Genomic DNA, 27,155 nt, shown 5'->3' with positions numbered 1-27,155 from the left:
GGGGTTGTAGGAGCATTTACAAAGGTTGTTGGTGCAGAAGAATAAAACGGAGTCAATTAGGGCTGGCAAGTGAAGTATAAGATATGGTTAGGGGATTTACTTCAATGATGACAATAAGGTGAAATGAGGTGGCACCACTCTAGTCAGGTAAAAGCAGAATGTCCCTACTGATTTAATGAACAGACTGTGCCTACATTGTTCTGCCATCCACATTTTGCTGGATAGCACGATTGGTACCAGTGCTGACACCAACTACCATAATGGATAATACAATAAACATGTTGATCCATAGAATGTTGCTGTGCTGCTTTCTCCCTCTGTGTCAGGTCCCCTTTATCTATTATCATGTATCCTATGTAGATCACACCTTCAGGATGTAATCAGAGAAGAAGATCTGAATATACATACAGTCAAAGGGGTATGCACATAACATCATTTGCCTTAAAATACTGCATAAGAGCTCAAACTGTGAAAGTGGCCGGCATAATATTGCTGGTCCTCCTAGGCTCACACATTCAGTCATTTTGTTGCATTTCAGACACAGTATATACTTTCAAAATAGCTTTGTTTAATTAAAATATATCTCCTTCATTGTTCAATTACAAGAGCTCTTTCTAAAAGCGTAAGAAAGTAAGTCATTGATGCCTTCAATACAGATGAGCAAAATGTTAACAATTTGATTATGCATGCGACCTAACTGTTAAGATTTTCAATTTTAGTTTTGTTTGCTTAAATCACAATATATACAATACATTTGTACAGAAAAAAAGCCTGGCATCTACAAATAAGAGGTAGACCTACTTAGTACTATAAGTTTCCTGCTGCAGGAAAAAAATAATTTTCTTTACAGTCATTTTAAAAAAGGTTTAAAAAATTTACAAAAGTAAGTTGCAGGTTTTGCCCCATAATTCATCAGCAAAATCAAGGGAGGAATACTTTTCAACCTACTTATAAGACATGTCCATTAAAGTGTTACAAAAACAAGTTGCATAGCAAAGAGATAAGAGAAATTTGATACGAGAACATTGTCCACTCCATACTAGGAAAAACGTACCATTTTTACTTTCTCTTATTTATGCAGCAGACTAAAGGATCAGTATGTGCAATGGCTTAATCCAGTAGCGTTGGAGGGAACAAGTATATTCCAAGTTGCGACCACACCTCTGCTTTGTTCGATGTGACAAACTCCTGCTCCCAGGACCAATGCAGCTGGTTCATTTCAGATTCACACAAAATTTTCAAGCACCTAAAACAATGCCCGCCTGATGAAGGGAGAGATTGGGATATGATGAATGTTGTGTCTGAAGGCCAAAGTCTTGTGGGATGGAAAAAGAGTCCATGCGTACTATAAAGTTGGCAGAGTACAGCTGCAACTGAGAGCGCGAGGGAAATCAGCAAAAAGTTAATGCTGCAGTTGAATGGTAGGTCGCAGAAGTACCTTACATTAGCAAAGAAAGGGTAATTTCATTTTTGGCTAATGACAACAAGAAGTCCAGTATCAGATGAGCATACGGGTCACAATGTTGTTTCTGTTCCCCTGCTCCTCCATAAATAACCATTGTCTTCGGGATCAAGTTCTATCCTAATTTGAGGCACAACTCTTACAGGGATTTGTGGAGGGCTGAAAAAAAGAAAAAAGTAGGCAATGTAAAATGATCTTCTTTCTGCACTTCATACCTCATGGAACTTCCTTAAACTACCGTTTTGTTGTCTTATCACCTCCTGCCTTTACACTGAAAACACAAAGTAATTGATTTTTTAGCATAGGACCTAGCTTGTTTAATTTTCACCTTCTGCTACAAGTTACCTTACAGACTACTTTTTATTTATAAAGATAGCTGACACAACTGTGTAACTTTTAACCTGGATGAACACACAAGTTTTAATCAGAACCTACCTAGATATACACAAAGCTTGATGTCAAATGAGTCAGAAATGACTATTTTCATAAAACAGATACACTGTGTACAGGTACACAATGTGAGTATCCTAGAATTTTCGGTATCCCAGAATTTTCAGGTAAATGCATAATCTCTTACCTTGTGAATTACCTTCTCTCTGAAATATTCCATAAGCTAACCTGGTGCACATATTTTTTGACAACAGGTGCCTCAAAGGTACGAATATATATTTCCTACTGCCACCTTCATTCAGATACTTGACATTGTAGGTGGGTTTAAATTTGCCAATTCTACTGTTTTGGTATTCTAAAGCTTGTCCTTAAAATATATTTTATTAGATACAAATAACCAAATCTCAAAGGTGCAAGAATATATCTTCAGGTGGTTTGAAAATAAATATTAAAATAAAATAAGGTTGACCCATATCATGCCATAAATGTGCATTTTATGTAAACACAATTAAGTTTCCAGGTAAAGGCCTTAGGTAAGGTAGCACAGTTCATACTTTGCTAAACCACTACAATGATTAGTTAAGAAATCCTGGTGTCTGGAATTAGGATCTATTGATATTTATGACTGAAAATGAAAATGAAATCTGCATAAACAATCTGCAAGGTGCCTGGATTGTCAGAGTTAAAAATTATGGAAAATGATGGAGCACAGACACAAAATCTACAAATGTACTTGGGGGACCTTGTGCGATGCAACACAAAGCAAAAGAGAGTGGTTATTTATTTACCATTGTAAAGGCTGCGTACACAACGCTAAACTGTATTATGTTGAGTGAGCACCCATGCTAACTTTAGTAAATGTGGGCATAGTGTTCCCAAGGTGGTCACTGGCAATGGTCCAGTCTGGTCCAGTGCTGCTGCCTGGTGCCCCCTGTAACATGATGGGCAACCCTTGGAATTATGTTCCATGCTTGTATACCTAGAGCCAGATTTACAAAGGTTGTGTGCTGGCCCAAAGCGATGCTAAGTGGCACCTGACATTTACTATTCACTGCTGGAAAGGAAGCCATTTCTCAGCACAAAAAAATCTTTTTTACAGCTTTGCATCACTTTGCGTCAAGAAGCCAGGCTGGGCTTTGTGTTGAAAACTAACGTCAACTTTTAGCAGGCCTTAACAAGGAGAAATGTGTTTATTTCTTCAAAAAACAAAGCATGGCATGTGAACCGCATTACACAGCATTCATCCAGTGAATTGGATCCTTCTAAGTTTGCCTAGGAATTTGTGAGGGAAGGGTGTGCTTCTAGTGCAAATCCTGTGCTAGATAGTACAAGCTCATCTCAGCACCATGGTACAAGGATGTGCTTTGCAGAACGCGGACTTGTTAGATTGCTAGAGCAGGGTACGACAGCAGCAGCCCAGTCTTAGTTAATTAGGTGCTGCAAAGTGTGTTCTGCTTTGTACAATGCAGCACAGCAGATCTGGTTGCTGTGTTGTGTGAAACCTAGGTACATCTGGGCCAGAGTACTCAGAACCAAAGGATAGGATCAGAACAGTCAGCTCCACTCCTGGCATTCAACTTTTGTAGTAAAGGCTCTTAGGGTTATGTAAGTGTCCAAAACATCAGGGTATGTCTTACAATTGATGGCTTCAAAATGTTGTCCACGTTTCAATATTCTTTAATGTAGCAGGATGATAATGTAGTGCATTATGTTACATTCTGCCACAAACGGGCATACATGTTTCTGTATTGTAATACTTACAAGTTACAATAACATATCAAGGTTGAAATTCCTCCATTAGTGCACTTTGAAACTGGGAGATGTCTTAAAGCTCAAAAGCGGCAAGATCAGCTCTCTTTCACACATCAGATTTTATCAGTGTTATTCACTTGCTTCGGAGTATTAAAAGTCCTGTACAAGGTGTTAGGCATTATTCCTTTGAAGGCTAAAAGGACAGTGATCGAGGCATTAGCAACCTCTCGGCTGGATTACTTTCATGCCTTATACTTAGGCCTTACTAAACAACTTTGTAATAAACTTCATCAGGTTCAGAATGCTGCAGCTAGGCTTCACTTTCATCTTCCCAGATGGTGTTCAGTATCTTCTACATTAAGAGATCTTCACTGGCTCCCTATACAAAAGAGGATTCAATTCAAAGTTCTTACACACATACAGAGGGCTATTTTCTACTCTGATCCACTCAATTTCCAGAAGTTGCTTAAAGTCTTTGCTCGGCCTAGATCTCTTAGATCTCCTAATACCTCCTTGATCTTTCCCCTTAGATACAGCTCTTGGGAAGAGGTACTAAGGGGCCCCCTCCCCCTTTACTTTCCCAACTTGGGTGCCAGTAACTTGGCAACGGTTTGTACCCGCAATTGTAGTTGTAAATATATACATTCTTTTTCGAATGGGAAATAGGAGCGGAACACCGCTTTCACACCACCTCATATTTGCAATTCGGAAAGGATCGCAAAGTGCTTTTAGAAGTAAGAAACACTTTCCCGATTAAACAAGTGTTATTTACATAAAGTAAAGCCCTTTTTCAGTTGCAAACTCTGTGATTTTGCAGAGTTTGCCATCGCAAAATGCAGCGGCGTTCCATGCAGGTAAGCGCAGTGTTAGGGGACGTCAACAGACGATGGAATAAAATTAAATAAATAAATAAATAATTCCTATTCTGTCTTCTGCCGACAACTCTTCCCCCCCAGCGCTTACCTGCACGGACCGCTGCTGACAAAAGGGCTTTGCCCAAGAAGCCAATTGCCCGGGAACACATTAAGATGTTAATTAGTACAGCCGCTAACAAACAGTATGATAAAATTGGGAAATGAAACACTGAATAAATGAAGGAATATGCTTACAAAAATATTCATAAAAGACAAAAGAATCATGAAGTGTGTACTACATGTGTCCATGGGCAGCTTGGGAGAACATCAGCCCCAGGTATATATTTTTTATTTTAAGGACTGTAGCTCCTAAGAGTTACCCTGAGGCACTGAAAGTGGGTGGGAGTCTATTATTGTGTATAATCCAAATGCTAGAATACTTCATTACTTGCTATCAGAAAACTAGGGGGCTTACAAAAGAAAGTCTACTGCTTGGAGAATATAGTAACAATAACATACCAAGTGTTCGGATTGAATGACTACATTGACCCCACTGCATTGCTAAAACCCATGCAGTGAAGCCAGAAGATACTGCAGGCAGCAGGGGCATATGCTGGTGAGAGTTCATCCAGGTGCACAGTTTTAACAACGTTTGGGTCTTTTCCCATAAGGCTGTTCACTCTTGCTTGCTAAAACGTGTTTTTATTTACCTTGGCGCGTGGTATGACTGGAGGAAAGGAATTTTCTCAGCACGACGTGTGTCGCTCAAGGAATGTCGGCGGATCTTCTCCTGTTAAAATACAATATCAAGGTACACTGTCAGTGTGTCAAAGCATGCTATAGCTACTGGAAGAGTGACAACAGTGTCTAGCAGTGTCCTTTTTCACGCATGACTTTGCTACCAAGTGTATTCTTTGCACATCATCGGGGATTCTATGATCGATGCTTGAATTATGTTTGGAGTCTGATTCTCAATTACAAGTGTAATTAGGTAATCCCTGCGGATTACCTAATTACACCTATTTAAAGTAATTCTGAATTACAGCATGTATGAAATGGTTTCCACTAGCAAAAGTGTGGGGGCAACTATTATGCATTTAAATACTGAATCCCCCTGGTAAGTGTAACTAGTGCTACATATGCCCCATCATGCATACAATGCTAAGTCAGCAGTAGTACTGCACATTGATAATGACAGTTTCAAGGGCAGTGTCCTTGATTTAGCACCAAACTCAAAGTCTGCACTCTAGCCGTTCTCATACAAGCGCAGCTGCATGGTCTAATAAACATGCTGACAACAATCATGACACAGCAGTGTGCACACTATCATGCATTCATTATGCCTCCATTTACTGACTCAAGAGTTGTATTTGGATTTTGTGACCAAGCTCACACTTTCAAAATATCTAGCCAAACGGGATTTTTTCTGTGGATTTGATAATTTTGCTTACATTAGACTGAAATTCAGATGGCAATTTGATTCTAAAAGACAACACATGCTAATTTCCAAATTCGCCAACATGAGCCTTTGTTTTCAGATGAGAGTGGTGAAATATAAGATCTGTCCTGTCCTAGCACAGGGCACTGCGGGTTGATTTTTGCAGTCCAATTGCTCATTTATGTTTTTAAATGGTTATACGGTGAATGTGATATTGGAGCTTAGGCTGCATTGGTAGAAATGACTAAGAATGATCTTTGTGCAATGTCATGCAATCCTCATGTGATCCTGGCTACCCTATCATTTTTCTTTCAATTATGTAATCTTACCCCCAAATCCCCATTGTCCTTTGTAAAAAATGCAGCTGATTAATACGGCTTCTATGGGAGTGGTGTGTCTCTGAAGGCATGTTTACTCTGGCTGAAGAGTCTGAAACTTTGGAAGCTCCTTGTGAGTTCAGAACCCAAACCAAATGGGTGCTAGAATAGATCAATTCAGTGCTTTGGATATTAAGCACCTGGGTAGCAAGAGCTCTGCATCTTTTTGCTCAAATAACCATACCGAGTTCTGCCTATGTGGTGAAGATAGCCCCGTGGTAGAGTGAGCATAGGGGCATCATCTGGGCACAATAGGTGTGCCTAGACATGGGTTTTCTGCTTTCTGAGTCAATGGACTCAAGCTGTACTACACTAATGAGGCTCCAATAAAGCAAAACTGTACCAGAGTTTCCTTATGTGCGGGTCCCATATGGAGGAGACCTTGCATGGCTGTATGGGCAGGACGGTTCCTATTGGAGAAGAACATAATCTGGCTAGCATATGACTGATCTGGATGTACGTCATTGCGACGCACACTTTTACAACGCGTTCCATTACAACGCGGTTGTAACAACGCAAGTCGTTACAACGACTTGCGTTGGGGGGGCGCAAATAAAAAAAAAAAATATTTACTATTCCAACACCAGTCCCCGTGGATAGTAGGGAAGGTGTTGGGATAGTAAATTAAATGATTTACTATCCTTGAGTGCCCCCCAGCGCAATTCGTTGTAACAACTTTCGTTGTTATGACCGCGTCGTAATGGAACGGCGTTGTAATGGTTGCATCGTAAACGTCGCATACCGACTGATCTCTGTCTATAGTGGCATGGTGGGCGTAAAATGATTGACTGCAATGCAGCCTGAGCAAATGTCAGTGGCTGAGGCAATGGCATGATGTAACTTATACCCCCCCGTCCGGGCTCACTCAGGAGCGTTGAGGCCAGGGTACTCTGCTGAGTGGGCCCCCTGGAGCTCGGGCATCACAGCATCATGGGGGCTGCGGGGGCCTTTGTTACGCCACTGAGCTGAAGTTAATTCCAGCATTCCACTTATCCCTTTTTTGTTTTTCATTGCTTGTGTATGGGGCTCTGTGGTTGTAGTTTCAGGATAAATGTGTTGAATTTAGCTAGTGTGACCACGATAGGCCGTACCATAGAAACTAAGGCGTGTAAGACAATTGGTGTGGCCACAATTTTAAAAATCTCTCTTGCGAAAATGGGGTGTCATGCCATGTTCCTGACAATTACTTGCTGGTTTCCATTTAAACATCCTCTGTGAAAGGTGGATGAGTCACACAGGGCAAAATAGCTGTCACCGACAGTGCATTTCAATCCCATGTCCGCAGAGACCTTCGGCAATCGAGGAGGGCGTATTGGCTCCAGGTTCAAGCTGTTGACGGGGGAGGGGAGAATACAGGAGGAAAAATCTGTTGGAGGGTGGAGTACGACATTCAAGAGAAAACAGGGTTTATATGATGTTGGGCAGCGGATGTAAGACAGTGTCCAAGTAGACAAGACATTAGAGGACCAGAAGAGGACTACAGGATAAACCATCTATATTTTGGGCTTGATAGAAGGCTAAATGACAAATATACGGAAAGGAATAGCAGGGGGAAGGAAGGTGGAAGTGCATGATGTATGAAATAAATTTCAAGTTGCGAGGGGTGTGAGTGAAACGAAATGTTTGAGGTTTGTGAGGTTGAAGACGTGTTGCACTTTGTCAATATTGTGATTATTATACGGGCAGATCAGTTTTGGTGGTTTCTGATAAAAGGTATTTTGCTTTAGACGTCAAAGTAGATAACTTTTGGAGGCAGCTTATATTTTATTACAGTACATCTGAGGTCAAACTTAAACGGTAATTTTGCAAACTTGATGGAAGTTTTCTGCATATATATCAACGTCTATTTGGTCAGGTTGCCATCGCTTTTTGGGTGATTGGCAGTGTATTGGATAGAATTGTGGTAAGATTGAGGACATTAGTGTTTTTGGAGAATGATTAACAGCCTTTTTTGATAAGCTTTAGTAAACTGCCCTGAGGCACCCTGTTAGTGCAGAGAATTGTGATCAAATGACTCAGATCATTTTGGACCCAAATGAATTGTTGTATTCAGGGTGGATACGATTGCAAGAAAAGGAGTAGACCTCAGTCAACGGTAAGTGGAAGCACTCAGTGGGTTGGGATGACGATGAACGATATACATAGAACTGTCATCTTTGTGGAAATTAATATTTCATTGGAACAACTGAAGACCTGTGAATGACATACAAAATACAGAATTGCTCCTCAAACAACATCTCAAGTCATAAGCTTTCTGTCTGTGAGTGGTAACTTTACAAATCCACATGCAAATTTGCACTTCTCTGTGAGATCACAACAAACTAAAGTTGTCCGAGCAGTACATGCAAAACAATCCAAGATGCATCAACATTTCCAGTGTCACATTATCCACATACAGTTAGAACACCAAAAGCCACAACAATCATGATGAAAATTAATGGAACCTACAATGGTCAATCAACATGTTAATGATGATGTCTGATTGGCGATTTATCTGAGCCATAAATTAGGCGGTGCACACTACATTTTCAATTCTGATTGCCAGCATGGTGAGATTCTGGGAAATGAAAACTGAGCATAGTGGTGGTGCAAGAAAGGGTTAATCAATGGGAAAGATGGAAGAGAGAGAAAACATTCAGAGATAAAATACCCCAAAGCAACACCAAAAAGCAGGTGCTCCAACCCAGGTATAGGTACGCTTAAAGCATCTGAGGACAGTAAACATAGGACAAAGAGAGGGAGGTGGAAACAAGAGGTGAGCTGGAGCATGAGAAGTCGAGGTGGAATGAATGACAAGCAGTGATGAGAGGAACTTGTTGCGCTCCTTTGATTTTGTGATGAATTGTTGTTGTGGTAAGGCAGGCTCAAGCAGGCATGCAAGAGGTTAGTTCTACTCACTGTCGGTAGGTTTGCTATCAATTAGAAACGGTTCCTTTTCCATGATGTCCATTGGAATTTTAATACTTGGGACTTTTTCTGTGTAAGGAGGACAGTCGGACTGTGGAAAAAACGTGTAAAATGGCTTAGCATGGAATAATAGTTTTTTCGGACTGTCGGTTCTCCCTTCCTCCTCCTCTTCACCTTGCGTATTCTTTAGATCGTCTCTTATGTTTCATGCAGATGCGTCCTACCCTAACCTCTCATTTGCCTCCAACGTTCGTTGAAGCCTCTCACATAGACCTTACCTCAGCAGCTACTACAGCAAGGCACAGCGAGTCGATGGAACCTCAGGTCGGTGGTGAAGGACGAGGAGAACCAACACATGAGTACCCCCACTCCCCGCAACGCCAACGAAGAAGAATACATTTGTGTGCAGCAGAAGACAGCATACTTAAAATACAGCATTTGGCCTTGGAGTGGAGGACTTCAATCATTTTATTATTTCAGCGATGTTTATTATTCTGAGCGTCAATAAGAAATTCAGAAGGCTCCATTCATAATATTTGCTGTTTTAATTTGACTATTGTTCAAAAGGTTATTTTTTACAATGAGGGGTCTGACATTCATTAGGCACCCAAGGAGCATATTCTATGTTAATTCTCAGACTGCCAATAGGGGAGCAGGCCTTAATCCAAGGGCGACACCAGACCCTGGTATTTTTCTAATACTGATAATGCCAGCTCGCGACAAGCTGCTAAAATCATAGCTCCCCAAGCTTGGAGAAGACCAGGGCTCGAGCTGGGGTACCACGTGGGTGGACGGCGTCCCCCCACTTATTTTACCGGGAGATCGATAACTATAAACTGAGTGCAAGCCAACTTTCGTGACGTCACTTCCTATCGTGACGTCAACGTTCCCCCACTTCTTTTTTTAGTACTTGTGCCCTGGAAAAGACATCTTCTGCTAACCTTGCTACTCCCTAGTACTAGAGGTTTTGTTGCCTTCTACCACCGACCAGAAAGTGTGGGCTTGTGCGAAGAGCTCAGCGACTCATGGCTTTCCTAAAGCTTTATGAACTTGTCAGGCTCTGCAAAGAGCAGAGCATGCAATGTTTAAGAAGAAGTCAATTTATTGGCCCTTCGTTTAGTAGGAAGTATTTTCTAGCAGCGGGCGAACACTATTTAGTGTCAGTCATCCGTCCCTTGCTCTAAACCTCCCCTATATCCGGAGAACTGTCTTGCAGACTGGTCCTTGCCTTCCAGCTCCAGCCTGGGGTCTTCGCGACCTAAGCTGGTACTTGCAGCTGCGCACTTGCCGCATTGCATGCTCCATACACTGTCTGTTCACTTCCCATCTCCACACCTCATACCTGTGAGTGGAGCGTTGTGACTGGTGGTCACATGATTTTCTGCGGTTGGATGCCTGACCCTTAAAACAGTTAGGATGCTTCACCCACTTTTACCAAAGGGAAGCTTCCCAAATGTGCCCAACTTCGCAGGTGTAGACCACTCCCAAGCGACAGCCAGTATAAATACACTAAAGTAGATACCGGCATAGTATATCCTCATTCCTGCATCCTGATTTCAGTATTTCAGTGCACTACATCGGTACCAGGATGCCCACACATGCAAAACCTGGCACAAACCAGGCAAAAAGGGCATGACACCCACCTATCTCACGCACCCACCGCCCCAATACAATGGCTCTCTAATCTAAAATGGGACCAGGAGGTGAAAATGCTAAGCTACATTGTGGCTCTTACATTGTGCTGGTAGATTTCAGACATTGCTGTTGTTTCAAAGAGTCCACCACCGTTCTCCACTCACAACGCAAATGGTGCTACAACACTTTTTATGCATAGCACTCATGTTTCTTAGCAAACATCCACTTTCCCTCATCCTTCTAGATATTTGGCAAATTATGTTTTCACATTGAGATTAAAATTATAAGTGTGCAGAGGAAATCCAAGCACACAAGTGTGAAAGCATACTCTGGTCCTGATATGACATTGGCGATTTCCCTGCCGCTCTTCCAATGCATCAAACATCAACCAAGACGTCATCATCCTGGCAACTGCATGCTCTGCGTTAGAGCGCTGAGAACTGAAGCACCCACTTATCAGCAGCTGCCGGTGCAGGTAAGTGCGGTGGGCTGGGGTGTGGCAGAGCGGGGGGGGGGGGGATGTCAACGGATGATGGAATAGGATTTATTTATTTAATTTTCCCTCTTCCGTCATCTGTCGACTCCCCCCCTCCGGCCCCGCCCCACCCCTGCCCCACCACGCTGACTGACCTGCACCGGCTGCTGCTGACTTATACCTTCGAAAAGAAAACTCCCATATCAAAAATGCGCATGCTAACATGAACTAATGTAAGTTAATCAGTAAGGCTCTGTAATATCATTGAAAGAAAATATTCATATTTGATAGTTCTTGTATGTGGTTTCCCACTCTTTAAACTTTCAAGGAAATGCATCAAATATACATATGTGGTCTGTTGAAATATTATGGCTTTCCACGGATACATAAATACTGAAATACAAATGTATTTATTCCCTGACTATATGTGTATTGGACGACCTTGCCAATGAAGTGGCAGATACCCTTGCTATTGTTACCTTCTTTTATTAAAAGTTGGCATCACATTATTCCAGTGTGAGATATCTGATAGGATGTAGTCAGGGCACAAAGCCCTAAAAGAATTAAGTGGGGGGCCTCACCAACTTAGGTAATATGCAAGTGACATCATGGCATGTAACATCACAGCAAGACATCACAGTGTGGCATCACAGGAAATGACATCACAGGAAGTGGCATCACAAACCATGGCCTCACAAAAAGTGACATCAGATTTTAACATCTCACACATATGTTTCGCAGGTCTATGAGTACATTTGACTGCATTATGAGATTTATTGAATGAGGTTTTGCTTTGGGGTTGTACCATAAAAGTGACGCAACCCAATGCAAAATGTGATCCTCAAGTTGTATGTTTCGCTTTTTAGGACTCTGGCAAAAGAAATTGGCAACAAGAAGAAACGTGGCAGTAAATCTATTCTGCTTAATTGGTTGAAAAGCCTGCATTTTAAAATATCTTATGGGATCAAGGCACCTGCTTCAGAGATCTCTGTGTGCTCAGTAAATCCCAGGGAACAATAATAATGGTAAGGTAACTTTGGAGTTAACGCATTTGCTGAAGGGATCAGTGTTTTCTCTAGTCCCAGTTTTTAATCAAACTAAAGTAGAGGGTTAATGTGTCTCCTGCAAAACACATCATCTAACACGCAGACAACAGATTTGTATTTTCTGTACCTAGGTAAGTGGGTTACTGCTTTTAACACGGAGATCCTTTTAGTACTTGAGTTCCTAAATTGTAATCCTTCTAAAATAGCACTGCAAGCTGCGAAGAACATCAGATTCCTCTACCTTGTAACCTTCACTGTCTTATGTTACACATCTTGTACATTGATTTACACATTTGTTGTCAATGTATTATGTGTATGTGTGATGTAAAGCACTCTGACAGCCTGCATTGGGATGAGTAGCGCTTTAAAAGAAATCAGACAAAATAGTGGTATTTATATTGTTATTTGTGTAAATAATGGGACAGACCAACAGATCTGACATTCTTACTGTGTATGCTTATCTCTTATATACAAGGACTACGCATGGTAAAAAAACATGCCTCTCTTAAGTACTTGTGAAGTGAGAAGCGGACGTGTCTTTCTTGCCCATTCCTTGCATTTGGATCTGGGTGTAAGACTCAGAAAGCTCCCAGCCAGGATAGTGGAACAAAAGGAGGCCTGATGCCCCCCTACTTTTATCTTTTGTTATTGGACCAGCTGGAATCTGATAATCCCCTCACCTGCACCTTGCTGCTCGGAACGAAAGCAGACAACGTACAAGCGCTGCTGAATGTGTCCCTGTGTCTGAAAATTACACCAGGACAAGTTCAGCATATTTCAGTGGGGCCCTCTTCTTTCAGGACATCTAGTGGGTGGACGCAATCTACCCGCATGTACCACCAACATGTGCCCTGGATGTATCAGATAGATTTTGAAAACCTAAAAACTGGAAAAGACATTCACACAGAAGTCGAACTACATGCTTGCAGCCACCGAAGGGTACACCAACGATTTGTCGGTGCTCACCAACATACAAAAATGGATGACCTTGAGGAACTAAGGTTCCAGGTCTGGTATATTTGTGGTGATAACACCACTTGAATGGCATCCTGATGAGTGCTTCTGGCACATCCTGCACAGGTTCACATCAAGACTCGTCTCCTTTTGTGCTTAGTTCCCCCTTTTCAAAAACCTTAGCATTCCCCAAATATGACAGACACTGAGAAAAGGGAATGTCCTGGCAAATCCGGGACATCCGGCCACCCTAGATTCTGGACACTTGGGAACATTACCTATTACAGCAGAACCTGGAGGTATTCCAAGGGAGCAAGGCATCAGTCTACAGTGGCATCACTTTCCTTATCAGGCACAAATAATGAATACTTTTGGAGAAGAAATATCTAAAGAATGAGTCTTAGTGGTACCCTGCTCTTCTTTAGGTCAGGGTCCCTGTTTATGACTCATGACTAGCGCGTGGCATTTTTAACATCAAATGACTAGAATATCGTCTCAAAACGTTCATATGTGTTATCCTGCTTTTATGCCCTCCTTTTATTATTTTTGGGCAGTTTCATATGTGCAAACTTGGCCCAGGGTCATTAGAGTGCTTTGCATGATCACACTACACATTTTTTGAGGCCACAGGGTTATCCCGGCTCTGTCGAAGGACAGAGGGCAGGTGTTCCACTCTACCCAGGACTATGGGTGCCTGGAATGTGATGGAAAGTTGGCCTTCAAGGCTCTGCATCTTCATCTCAGCATAATCAACAACAAAAACAAAAAAGGGAATTGATTAGGTTCTGTCCACAGTCTACCAGGAAAATTGTGGTGCCATGCCCTCAGTGCATTGAGTGGATCACTCCAACTCTCTTTATTGAGGTCTACCCCTCAATCTTATTCGAAAATTCCAGCTAGCTCAAAATGCTGCTACTTAATCTTCCTAAAACATGCTCCATTTCGTCAAACTCGAGGCCCTTCATTGGTTAGCAATATGTAAACGAATTCAGTTCACAACATTACCTTTCGTTCATAGCACCTTTTACAAATCCGGTCTAAGCAGCCTTCACACTTCATCGCCACTCACTCCCCCGAGAACTTTGAGATCTTCTAATTCTGGCCACCAGTTTCCTCCTAAGTATCCTATACATCAAATGGAGGCTGTTATTTTGCAGTTTTAGCAGCTAAACTGTGGAACCAACAACCGCAGAAATGGCAGAAACTGAGAACTCTCTCCCACTGAGCTAATAATTAAAAACCTGGCTTTTCACTGCTCCCTGATCTGTAAGATTTGGCTCGGGTGCAAATGATCTTGAATCAGCTCCTAGGAGCCCACTTCTTGTGCGCTATAGGCATCTCCCTTACATTGCATTACTTCACAAGGCTCCATGATTTTCAGAGTAAAGGTGGATGAGTGGTCGCGGCCTAGCTCAAAGGAGGAGGTGTAAAATGTAGTCTATATTCAGTACCACGCAATTAGCATTTGAAATGAATATTTGAATTTCCAGACAGAATTTCAATGTCTGAAAGTCTTAAAACAGTACACAACCCCAATATCAGCCTTTCCTGGAGGAATTCAAGCCTCTTCCACAAAGATAAATAAAAACGGAAATGATTTTCCAGCGTTTGACTATATTACTCACGAATGTTACATAGATCGCCCAGATCACTCACAAACAAATTACTATGCCTCACTTCAAACACATAAAGAAAACCAGGCATAATTTTAATTACATTCGAAATTCACTAAAATGTGTACATTTTATTTCACGCAATTTGGCGTAATTTCTTGGCATGCAGTTGTCTGTTTTAAGCAGCAGATGTCTTGCTGAGAGACATTTTCTGGCCGAAAATGTTCCTGTCAGAAATTCGTGGCTTTTAGAAGGCAAGGTATGTTCATGGTTGAAAATCTCACGCAGGATACCGGTAAAAAATATCCATGCTGTGCACAAGATTTTCAAAAATTGTTTTTTACAGGACTACTCGCTTTTGCATACCTGTATACTGAGGAATAAATACTGTGATTCTTGGAAAGCGGACATGTGCTGTTTTTCCTACGTATTCCTGCTCAAGTTGGTACATTTCAAGACAACCATTATAAACTTCGTCCAATTTACAAGCAAATTCTGCCTCTCCTCTACAATTTCCCATTCAGCTGACCCAGTGGTGCATATCTCTTAGCCTGGACTCCATTACCTCCTCGCCTGTGCCTGTAACCTTTGATATTCTGGAAATTCTGATGTGATATAACTAGAAAACAGCAGTGTTGTTGTGTTTGCAGTCAGTGCTTAGTTTGTACCAGTGGTTCTAGCAGGCGGGCATCTCATTTGTGCTGATCTGGATTTAGGCCTCATTACGATGGCGGTGGGACGCCATAGCAAGGCCGTCGGTCCTACCGCCATCGGACACTGCTTTACTGCCCGCCACATAACAATGGCAGGCGGATGGTAGGCGGTCGGAGAGACCGACCGCCACAGATCCGATGAGCTCCCCTGTCGGTCCGTCGGAGGGACTTGTATCCCTACAACAGTGGTGGTGCCTGCTCAGGGACCGCCGTAGGGATTGCAATGTCCCTTTCTGTGTACCGTTTCATGGCGGTTAACCCGCCGTGAAAAGGCAGGCAGAAAGGGACTTTGGGGGCCCCTAGCTCTCAGCCTTGGGTTCGGGGGGGGGAGGGGGGGGGTGGCACCTATGGTGCCCCCTACATATCCCTGCACCTTGTGGCAGGCGCCGCATGGTGCCTGCAACATAGTGCAGGGATATGCAAAATATGTATTTTCTATTCCTCAGCATGTGCTTGCAGCCAGCAGCACACGCCCCAATGCAGAACATACAAATTGCGACTGCCGTGGAGGCGGTCACAATGTAATCCCTATGGCGGGACCGCCAACAGCTAGTCGGGAGGCCTCGTCCGACTTCCATCCTAATAAGGAACATAGTTTTCATCACCAGGCTTTGACCCAAAGCAAGGGAGAGAAATAAAAGGGGGTGGAAAAGAGGTAGGAAAAATGTGACAAAGGGGAACGCAGGGATGAAAAATAAACTGCAAGGCTGAGATAAAGAGACAAAGTGTGGGGGGTGGAAGAAAGAGACATGAGGTGGAACAGAGACAAGTCAGCCCCTGGGGGCATTCTGCAGCGCCAGCAGTGGACTCTTAAGAAATACTTTGGTACCCCACAAATATTTATTATAATTATTACAAAGTAAGCACTGATTGCAATGCACGAGCCACCACCCGGGATCATCAAGAGAAGTAAGCAATATTAAATTGCTGCCTGTGAATAGGGTGACCAGGCGTCCCGGATTTGCCAGGACGGTTCAGTTTTTTCACCAGCTGTCCAGGCGGATTTCAGGAAATTTAGCTCATGCCAGGGGCGGATTGGCAAGGCGGGCATCGGCCGCAGGGCCGGTGTCTCAGTACCCTCCGTGGGCTGGTTTTTTCTCTCCTTTCCCAGTCCACAGAGAGTGGACTAGGAAAAGGAGAAAAAAAACGGCCCACAGATGGCACTGAGGCAGAGACAGAGAAATGAAAGCAGCCTCGCTGTGAGGCCGTACAGCGATCATCAGCTGTGGCCTCTCCTTCACCCACTGCCCTGCCAAGCAATCACGCTGAGGCTGGGCTGGGGAGGGGTGATTGTTTGCAAGAATCGGCCTCCCAGGGGGCCAGGTGTATCTCAGGCCTATGAGCCATTTTCACCTCGGCCCCCCTGCTGCCCACGCAGCCCAGAAACAGTGTTAGTCTTCACACCTCGCCCACAGCCCTTCACATTTAGGGCATAGTTGGCGAGGAAGAATGGGTCTCGCTGTGGGGGCAAGGTGATGTTTGGAACTAGCACCATCTTCACCTCAGCCGCTACCTGGCTACCTTGGATGACCCAGCAGCTGTGTTGGTGCTCCCCTGCCAGGACATTGCCCTGAGGCCTGGAGGGCTGATTAATTTACTGAATGCAGGGGCCGTACCTCTGTTTATGTGCTCCTGAGCTGAAGGTCTGGGTAGGGCTACGTAGGTTAGTAATAGCAGGGGCTCTGCTGCGTTTCAGATGCTCCTGCGCTGGAGGGCTCGAATAATTTTGTGACAGAAAGGGGTCTTGCTGTTTTTTTTTAGTTGCTCAGCATGTAGGCCATTGTCACCTTGGCCCTGTGTCCTGCGCAAGAACAGTATCCTCCCACTTTCATTCCTTGTCTGTGCAAATGGTTGTTCATGAAAGGGCACGCCCCTTGAATGTGGGCCATGCCCCTTAAATATGGACCACGCCTCATGAATGTGGGCCACTTTTTTCGTCAGTGCCCAGGTCAAATTGTGATCCCAATCCGACCCTGGCTCATGCCCTGGTCGACTGAAACGGCGGGAGGTGTTTTTTTTTATGTTTTACAAAGCAGGGATAGTTAGCAGTTGTTTCAAGAAAGCGATGTAATTAACAGGAAAGCTATTGGATTTTAAAATGTTATTTTATGTTTGTTCTTACAACCTGTTCTGTAATTCTCTGCAGAGGAGTGCTGTCATTCTGCGAGCTCGCATGAAGTAACATTATAGTTATTCTTCTATTTTTGGTTAATTTCCCGGTTTTTGACTTTAAAATTCTGGTCACCCTACCTGTGAAGGAAGCAGTGCCACGAGGCACCACGACGCCCCCAGTGGCCCTCCCCGGTCACTGCATTATCTCTGCCCCTGTGAATTCCTAAAACACCAGCATGGCCAAGGTTAAGGGAAAAATCCGTTCACGCAAAGGCCAGGCTAGGGTGTAGCATGTGATAGGATCATTAGCTGCATAAATGTCATGGATATAATGCTCAGCGCAGGTCACAGCTACCAAAATCCAACACATCACGCTCCTCTGCCGGCTCAAATGTTAAACCGGGATTAAGAATAAAACTCTGAAATGCCATTTACCGCGTGACTGAGCAAAACACGTCCGCACAGGAGGAGAGCGGAGCATGTTCAGGTGCGCACACGGCTGGCGCTGATTGGCCAAATGAGGAGTTAGTAGGCGAGTTAAGAATAACTATCAGTCACTATTTGCAAGCATGCGCTACGAGAAATAGCCAGTTGGCGCTGCATTATTGTCATGGGCTGCCCAGCCTACAAATTGTAACCTTTTGAGAGTTAAGCACACAGTGGGTTTACACAGCAATATTTTAGTGAAACAGTGCAGTGTCGTATCTACAAAACGTGTGCACCCATGATGTCGTCTGCAATGCAAACAGTGCTGCACTAATGTAATGGTCGGCCTGATTTAGTGTTGTGCCGATGAGTACAGGTCCAAATAAAGCGCTATTTTGCAGTTGAGCGCTATCGTCACTTATGAGGCCCCCCTGAGAGTGATTTGGGTGCTATCTGCAACTTCCACAAAGGTTACACATATTACACATGGAAAAATGACGCATGGTTACCCTTCCAGAATCATGGTCATTGTTTGGACCGGTCATCTTTTGGCGCTAGGATTCCACACACAGCCGGGTCACGCCACATTACATGACCAGCTGATGTGTCAGTGCACGAATGTGTTTGTGCTGTTCCAAGTCCTAGGGGGTGTTTGTGCTGTTCCTGGGGGTGTTTGTGCTGTTCCTAAGAGTGTTTCTGCTGTTCCCGGGGGTGTTTGTGCTGTTCCTGGGGGTGTTTGTGCTATTCCTAGGAGTGCTTGTGCTGTTCCTGAGGGTGTTTGTGCTGTACCCAGGAGTGTTTGTGCTGTTCCCGGGGGTGTTTTTTGCTGTTCTGGGGGTGTTTGAGATGTTCCTAGGAGTGTTTGTGCTGTTCCTGGTGGTATTTGTGCTGTTACTATGAGTGTTTCTGCTGTTCCCGGGGGTGTTTGTGCTGTTCTTGGGGGTGTTTGTGCTGTTCCTGTGGGTGTTTGTGCTGTTCCTAGGAGTGTTTGTGCTATTCGTGGGTGTGTTTTTGCTGTTCCTAGGGATGTTTTGTGCTGTTCCTGGGGGTGGTTGAGCTGTTCCTGGGGGTGGTTGTGCTGTTCCTGTTGGTGTTGGTGTTTATGCTGTTCCTGTGGGTGTTTATTCTGTTTCTGGGAGTGTTTGTGCAGTTCCTGGGAGTGTTTGTGCTGTTTCTAGTCCTAGGGGTGTTTATAGAGTTCATGGGGGTATTTGTGTTGTTCCTGGGGGTGTTTGTGCAGTTCCTAGGAGTGTTTGTGCTTTTGTGAGTGTGTTTGTGCTGCTCCTAGGGATGTTTGTGCTGTTCCTAGGGATGTTTGTGCTGTCCCTGGTGGTAATTGTGCTGTTCCTAGGGATGTTTGTGCTGTCTCTAGGGATGTTTGTGCTGCTCCTGGGGGTGGTTGTGCTGTTCCTGGGGGTGTTTATGCTGTTCCTTGGGGTGATTGTGGAGTTCCTGGGGCTGCTTGTGCTGTTCCTAGTCCCAGGGGTGTTTTAGTGTTCCTGGGGTGTTTGTGCTGTTCCTGGGGGAGTTTGTGCTGCTCCTAGGAGTGTTTGTGCTGTATACTAGTAAGCAATTGCGTTTTTTATCGGTCAATGATCTGTGTTTTTTGGATCCAACCCCTTTGCATACATTATCAAGGATCTGGTGCTACACGATGCGTGCAACAACCTTTAGGGACAAATCCTTTTGTACACTGAAACCGATTGACGCTATCATTGCTCCACTTTGCGTCACTCAAGCGCCCGCACTAATGTTAAGTAGATCTGGGTGATAATGCTTTCTTCCAAACCTTTACTGCCATGAGCCTGTCAATAGCCATGCTGAAAGTTTGCACTTGCAGTTTTCTTTTGACAACCCACTTAATTGTGATACCAGAGCCACAAATTAACAAGCATTTTCAATACAACAGGTGTCGCATTTAAGAGAGTTTGAGCTACTGGCATTGTAAATGACAATGCCTTTTTCCTATGTGTTGTTTTTAAAACAGATAAATAAAAGGGATTGTCGTTTACACTGCGAATAGCATATCCCCTTCCATGCGCCCGTCGGCCAACAGCCGTCGCGAAAACTACCTCCATAGTGCTGCGCACGTCCGTTGGCCGACGGGACCTCGCCCACTCATCAAAGCTGCCGCACTGCGGCGGAATTGCCGCCGCGGTTAAGCGGTTAAACTTTCGCAAATGCAAGACCTATTACATTGCAAATTCGTTCGGGCCCATGCTATACATTTTTTTTTTAAAGCATTAGGAGAGAGCGTGTACAAGCTATTTGAGGAAATAGCGCCTGGAGGCTGTAATTAAAGCCTACAGAGTAACAGGGGATGTCGCCATGGGAGGTTACAAAATGAGACAAGACGATCCTAAGGAGGGACTACTAAGCCTATTGACCAGTGAACAGCCACAGTTAACAGTGGTCAATGACACAAGTCAATGAAAAATATGGGTGGAGAGTGGGTGGAGCTTTATGTCCCTACCTGAATACATCAGGCCTCTCCGACAGCACATGCGCTGCCCAGGCTAAACCTAAAAATGGTGCTCAACTACCCCAGAACAATACCGAAGCAATGCTGCAACTAGTCTGCACCTGCAAAAGGAAGTCCTGTGAAGTGCTTTCTATTGTCGGTAGCATTTTTAAAAAAAACACTAGCGCGCATGGAGCAAACACATTGCATCTTTCCTGAAAACTGGAACCCGCACTTGGCTACCTGTTGCACTATAGGCCTTAGCAGAATGGTGTTGATCACAAGAATCATGAACCTCCAATCCATGGGACATGGCTGCAGCCATATTAGAAATAGTTTAAATGTTGCAAAATAGCTGAAGATGTTGGTGTTGAGTGGCCGGTTTAGCTCTGGTTTACCACCCTCTGGAGCCCTCCTCTACACACTCAGGTACCCACCCCTGGTACCTCCTTGGCTTCAAAGCTGGGCTGAGCTCTGTGACTTCATCAAAAAACATTTTAAAAAGCTAGCGCTGCACTAAAGCGTTGCTGGAAATAATCAAACGTTGCTTACATCTTCAACGTCGCTGTCTACGCTCCCCTTCTTCTTCTTCTTTTTCTTCTCGTCCTCCTTTTTCTTCTTATCTTTTTCTGGAATGACGTCATCTAGGAAGCTGAGGTCGTGCTGGGAGAAGAAGTAGTCCATTGCCTTTCTGACAGCCACAAGTGCCAGGATCTGTAGTGGAAAGATAGTAGCCAGCGACAACAGTCAAAATATGCACACATTTATGGCATTTGACCTCTTACCCAATGTATATGCTAATTTAATGTACATATTGACATAAAAATATGACTATAATTTTATTAAGCGATCCATTGGGATGTAGGGGTGGGCAAGGGGTCATTTATTTATTTATTTATTTATTTTTTGAACTTATATGGCGCAGACAGCTACCCAAAAAGGGTTTCCCGGCGCCTAAGAACACAGACACAATGATGATAAAACAGCAGTGGATATTTTAAAGACACTGGTCAAACAACCAGGTCTTTATCTCTTTCCGGAACCTGGTGAGACTTTGCTCCTTTCGAATATGGATAGGGAGGGTGTTCCAGATGGATGGGCCTAGGTAAGCAAATGATCTTCCTCCCATCCTGGCCAGTTTGAATCTAGGTACGCCAAATTTTTCAGCTGATTTTGAACGTAGATTTCTCTCTGGAATATAGGGAGAGGCCAGTATTTGGAGGTATTTGGGTGCGGTACCAGTTTTGATTTTGAACATATAGTTCAACGCCTTGAACCTGATACGATTTTCAACCCTTAGCCAGTGCAGCTCACGTAGGTAAGGAGACACGCTGTTGTTCTTGGGTATAACACAGAGAAGTCGGGCTGCCGCATTTTGAACAAGCTGCAACCTCTTTGTGACTGCCTTGTTTGCACCCAAATATAAGATGTTCCCGTAGTCAAGCCGGGATGTAACTAAGGCGTTGACCACTGTTTTTTGCATGGGGACAGGCAGCATCCAAAGGATCTTCCTGAGCCACCTCATGATCGTAAAGCAGAGGCCCACTACTTTGTTGGCCTGGTGCTTCATGGACAAGGAATTGTCCAGTATTACTCCCAAGTTCCTAGCATGAGTCACTGGAGTTGGAAGATTGCCCATCTGGTCAGGCCAGTGTGGAGTACCCCACAGCTCTTGCTGTTTGCCCAGAAGGAGAATCTCTGTTTTATCTCCATTTAGTTTCAATTGGTTAGTTGTCATCCAATTGAAGACTTTCAGAAGGCCATCTCTTAAGGGAGACGAAGATGAAGCCTGGGGTTTAGATAGTGAGAAGACAATCTGAGAATCGTCAGCATATGACATAAAGGTTAGTCCTGCCTCTTCAACAAGGTCTGCCAAAGGTCTAAGATAGAGATTGAAGAAGAGGGGGCTGAGGATGGAACCCTGCGGTTCTGTTGGCCTATGATCATATAATTTTAATAATCTCTTGGTGATTCAATGGAAAAAACAGTGAAGTTAAGGAAATTATTTTCACGTACCATCACCGGGAATATTATAGCAGCCACGGTTGACTTGAGGATCCAGAGCATGGCCAGACACACCGCCTGGAGGAACGTGAAGAGGTGCACTCGACGCAGTGGGACGTGACGCAGATAGATGAAATCCGGCTGGTGCTTGGGTGGCATCAAAAGCAGCTTCAGACGATCCATAAACTTGGCGTGGGGGAGAAGAAGAGGAAAAGTTAAGGTCATCTACTTGAGCTGAGGCGTCAAGACAACCAACACGTCGTCCGTACACAATGAGAGTAGTATATAACCGAAAAAGTCATATCATCAAATACATTGCCCACTGGAAATTTAATATCAATCCTAGGAGAAGCAGTTGTCCGACTTGCAAGGCTGGACGTAGTACATGCCTTTTTGGGCATTGCTACCCTATGGTGTTTCGTGCTGTGATCACAGACGTGCAGTTTTATAAATCATGCATGCATGCCTCAGAGAAAAATTAAAAGGAGTCTGTGTGGAGACTAAAGCGTTATACATTGAGGAAAGGAAGATAACTCACAAAATAATTCAAATTAATTTCTGGATGACCCAAGTAGTAGTCTCTCTCAGGGGGCATGTCCTCATTAAAGGGGAATAACAGGTCAGTTTCATGCCATGAAAAGCTACAGTGCAGTGTAAGCTTTCAGACTGGATCAATCTTCATTTGGAATTGCTGCTGTGAAACTGATGGAATACACTGAAAGGGAACCACTCCAACAATTCAATAGTGTGGGAGAGGAGAAAGAGCTGAGAAGAGTCAAAAGGGTAAACATGGACCGGCTGGGATCAGGAGTGTGAATTTACAACAACAATATTCTTAGTTAACATGTTAACATCTAGGAGACTCTTCCAGGCGACAGAGTAAGTCAGAATTTGACAAGTCCATGTGAAAATATATGTTGTTTGATGCTACTGAACAAAGCCAGAAAGCTTTTGGAGGTAACAGAAAACCTGGGATTGTATTATCATGTGCAATGGTTTGTAGAGATTTAGAGGGTCATTTGTAGTTTGGCAAAGTAGGAGCCCTGCGACAACCTGGCAGTGCTCCCAAACTGGTAAGCTCACAGTTCCAATGCCCTATTGAGAGTTGGAGTAACAGCAAGGATTCTGTCAGTGGAGGCTCTGCCAATGGAACTTCCTACCTGACGTCCTGTCCGTCCCAAGGACATCAATTCATATTGGCGGTCACCAAACCACATTTAAGGCCGGGCAATTGTCCACGATGGCCCCAAACTCACTAGTACTGCTCTCACCGGTACAGCACTTCTATCCCCAATTGCGAGCAGGAAAGGAAAGGACTTCCTTCCTGCTTGTGAAACGTAAATCCAACCAATCCTGGAGCTGCTCTCATGCTGAGAGCAGCTCCAAGATTGGTGGGAGCAGGCTAACCCAGTGCTCATTTTGAAACTGGGGGCATGTGCCAGCAATTTGCTGGCTGCTTCACACCCAGGGAATTGCTGGGTCTCCAGTGCCCGTGTTGGGCTAGCTGTAGCAAGAAAGCCAACAAACCCGACATGTGCACTGCAGGGTCAGCTGCAATCCTAGAATGCAGGATTCAGCCCTGCCCGCACATTTGCATGAGCCGGTAGAAAATAAAATGGCATGGCAATAAAATGGCATTGCATGACATTTAATTTAATTTATTTGTGTGTGCATGCTGAACTGCGGCAGACGGGGCGATGCTCATGAGGGGGCAACGCTCATCAGGCAGATCCGCCCCTTCAATTGTCACTATTCTCTTCCGTTGACCGTGATCCAAAGGATGCTGCCACAGACAAGAATATCAATTAATGGCCCTAAGGGCAGGAAGAATTTTTTTTGTCCGTGAAGGCCATTTTTTTGTTTTTAAGGAAAAAACTCCTGCTTTAGGAGTTTGTCGCTTGAATTGCCACGAGAGCTACAAACACAGCATTGCACAATAAGGTTCAGTGTAGTACCTACATTGGTGGCTCCACTGAAGGTACATAGATCCCTGCTTGCTTGGCAGGGATCTCCAAATTTGGAGGGTAGTCCTCTGCCGGGCGAGCTGATGGTATCGCATTTTACTAACCTGGCAGGAAGACAGACCATTCACCAGGGTTAAATGATCTTGTTAGTTACTAAGAGACTAGAAACAATTTAAACCTCCTTTTCGATGGGAATGTAGTACAACGTAAACCGCTGGGCTTTATGTCCACTAGAAAGCAACTGTGGTTTTATGAGCAGGTGATCTGTGTGTTTTCAAAAAGAGCCTTGTGGATCCAGAAGAGATATCTATCCCATAGCACCCTTCGGAAAATGAGAGGTCATGCCTAGTGGCAGCACCATTTTAATACGTTTTTAAGGATTTTAAGGTCAAGCTGGAGTGAAATGACCTGTTCGTCTCAGGACGTCTGAAGTCAAAAATCAAAGCAGAGTCCCCTTTGGGGGATTTCTATGGCTCACATAATCTGTGGATCTCCTGTGGCTTCTCTAGGACATATTGGTAAAAAAAGAAAGAAATTTGTGCTTTCATAACTTTCCAGAGCATAAACCAGTGGAGTGACCCCCTTGCAGATAACCTTCTGAAGAAAGCATAGTGACTGAGGTGTATGCATGTAATGCTAAGATTCACTTATATTTCCAGGCATAGGCTCACAAGATTAAGCAAATTCTCAAAATTAGGCCTGGGAGAAATTTTAATTACGCCAGAGTAATCCGAGTAATTTCAGTAATTACGCATTACTCTTGAGATTGGAAATTACCAAAATTACGTGATTATGCCAGTTTGAGTAATTAGGAGTAATCTGGGGCACAAATCCCACAGCTGGAGCACAGGAACAAGAAACTGAGAGTTAGTGAGCAGCTGCTGGCTACTGCTGTCCGTGTCCTGTAGCAGTTAGTGCCATTTTCTTAATGCAAAATGCATTCTCTGGCCCATTTTGGTACCATGGGTGCATTTTGCTCTGAGAAAATAGCGCTAAATGCAGGAATATGCTTCTCACACAATTACACATAATAAAGAGCAATTTAGCAGTATTTATGAATAATTCTGCAAGAGCGAATTTCGCCAGTCACTCCCACAAATACCCAAAAATAGAGTTCTGCATATCTTTTTGTGAGTTGGGACTAATCAAACTTCGCAGGAGCAAATTAGCCTGCAGCAGCAATGAAAGTCACAGAACACAGTCAGTTGCAGGTCTCCTGAAGAGCCCTACCTGTTACTTCCATCTGGCTTGGACAGCTCACAGGCCACTCCATGTTTGACAAAGGCATTGAAAGCTATTCATAGGGCTGGATCACTGCCAGATGTTCATATCATCTCATGTACAATCAATGGGCCCAATTCACAAAACGATTTAAGCTCGCGAGTGCAGCTTGCACATTCAACTGCTTTGATTTGCGATTGCAAGCAATTCGTAAACGGCGAACTTGCACTTGTAAATTCCTTTACTCAGGCACAATATTCTAAATGCATCCACCCAGGCACAATATTCATCTACTCAGCCACAATATTATCTGACGATGGTGTCATATTGTTCGACCACTCCAGAGGTGGTGGGTGAGCATTTCAAGATTGGCATGCCATGGAAATGTTCAGCAATTGCCAAAAACGTGGGAGTTTGTGTCCTTTACAAACTTCTTTTTGACCAATTCTACCCTGTAAATGATTGGAGATTTAATCATATCAATTGCATGAGTAAATCCCATTGCAGTGCAGGGATAGAAACAGAACTCCCTTAACACTGGTTGGTTTCTATGGGAAAAGGTTTTGCCCCAGGGAAAAACAAAGTGTAACTGCATAAATGTATAGCAAGTACACCATGTACAATTATGCAGGCAGAAATGCCTCTGCCTGGTCGCATTCGGATTTCAAACCTTTATTAGGAGCACTCCTGGAGACCTGTGACTACTGCGGGCTTCCAAGCACGCTCTTGGAAACTTTGCACATTTCCATCATTTATGAATCTGCACCTAAGCGAAGGAGCTGGCCTGCAGCTGCAGAATCACAAATGTCTTTGAGAATCACGCCACTGAAACTAGGTGGGAAATATTCACACAAAAGAGGTTGTTCTCGCATTGTGGAAGGGTTCTGGCCCTCAATGCTGCACACCTTTGCTTTCAGTTATTCGAATAAAAACGCAGAATTTTGCAGCGAGAGTACAGGGCAGCGTTTTTGTGTTTGGAAATTCCTCATCCAATAGAACCTGATATCCTGGCTTGTGGTATTTACCTGGTGCGGGTTTACTGAATCATTCTGGGCTTTTGAGCACAGATTCCTCAGTGCTTTGCTTTTTTTCCCAAGCTGTTTCCTTTCTTTGCATTTCACTAGGACTTGTCAGGGTAAAATGCAAAAGAGGGAAATTACCTGAGCTGTGTCTCTTCCTGCATGATTTGTAATTGTGTTTTGAATCAAAAAAATTACAACGGGACTCGGGAAAGCAACAAGAGGCTTCCTGGCTTCTCCAAGTGCAATGGTAAAGGGGCGTGTCTACCCTTGGCCTCCTGTCGCAACACACAAGGGCATACATGCCAACCCTCCCGATTCAGGCGGGAGAC

The 27,155-nt window shown here is 43.9% G+C and overlaps 1 protein-coding gene across 8 annotated transcripts in view; it reads right to left on the bottom strand.

Annotated features, from left to right (window-relative positions):
- Window positions 1–548: 548 nt before the first annotated feature.
- SLC4A4 (solute carrier family 4 member 4) overlaps window positions 549–27,155 on the bottom strand; it is an 893,491-nt gene continuing 866,884 nt past the window's right edge. For 4 of the 8 annotated variants that reach the window (XM_078676411.1, XM_078676413.1, XM_078676415.1 and 1 more), the window contains exons 22-26: window positions 22,632–22,805; window positions 21,168–21,329; window positions 9,172–9,271; window positions 5,169–5,248; window positions 549–1,621 (exon numbers count right to left, since the gene is read on the bottom strand). In XM_078676411.1, the coding sequence (XP_078532537.1) occupies window positions 5,205–5,248; window positions 9,172–9,271; window positions 21,168–21,329; window positions 22,632–22,805 (480 nt within the window). In that variant the 3' untranslated portion in view covers window positions 549–1,621; window positions 5,169–5,204. The remainder of the gene's footprint in view (window positions 1,622–5,168; window positions 5,249–9,171; window positions 9,272–21,167; window positions 21,330–22,631; window positions 22,806–27,155) is intronic. The other 4 variants (XM_078676409.1, XM_078676410.1, XM_078676412.1 and 1 more) reach the window with 1 other exon arrangement.

The sequence above is a fragment of the Lissotriton helveticus genome, chromosome 2_1 (assembly GCF_964261635.1).
Source record: "Lissotriton helveticus chromosome 2_1, aLisHel1.1, whole genome shotgun sequence".
Classification (NCBI taxonomy): Eukaryota; Metazoa; Chordata; class Amphibia; order Caudata; family Salamandridae; genus Lissotriton; species Lissotriton helveticus.
This window is presented reverse-complemented; position numbering and strand designations above follow the sequence as displayed.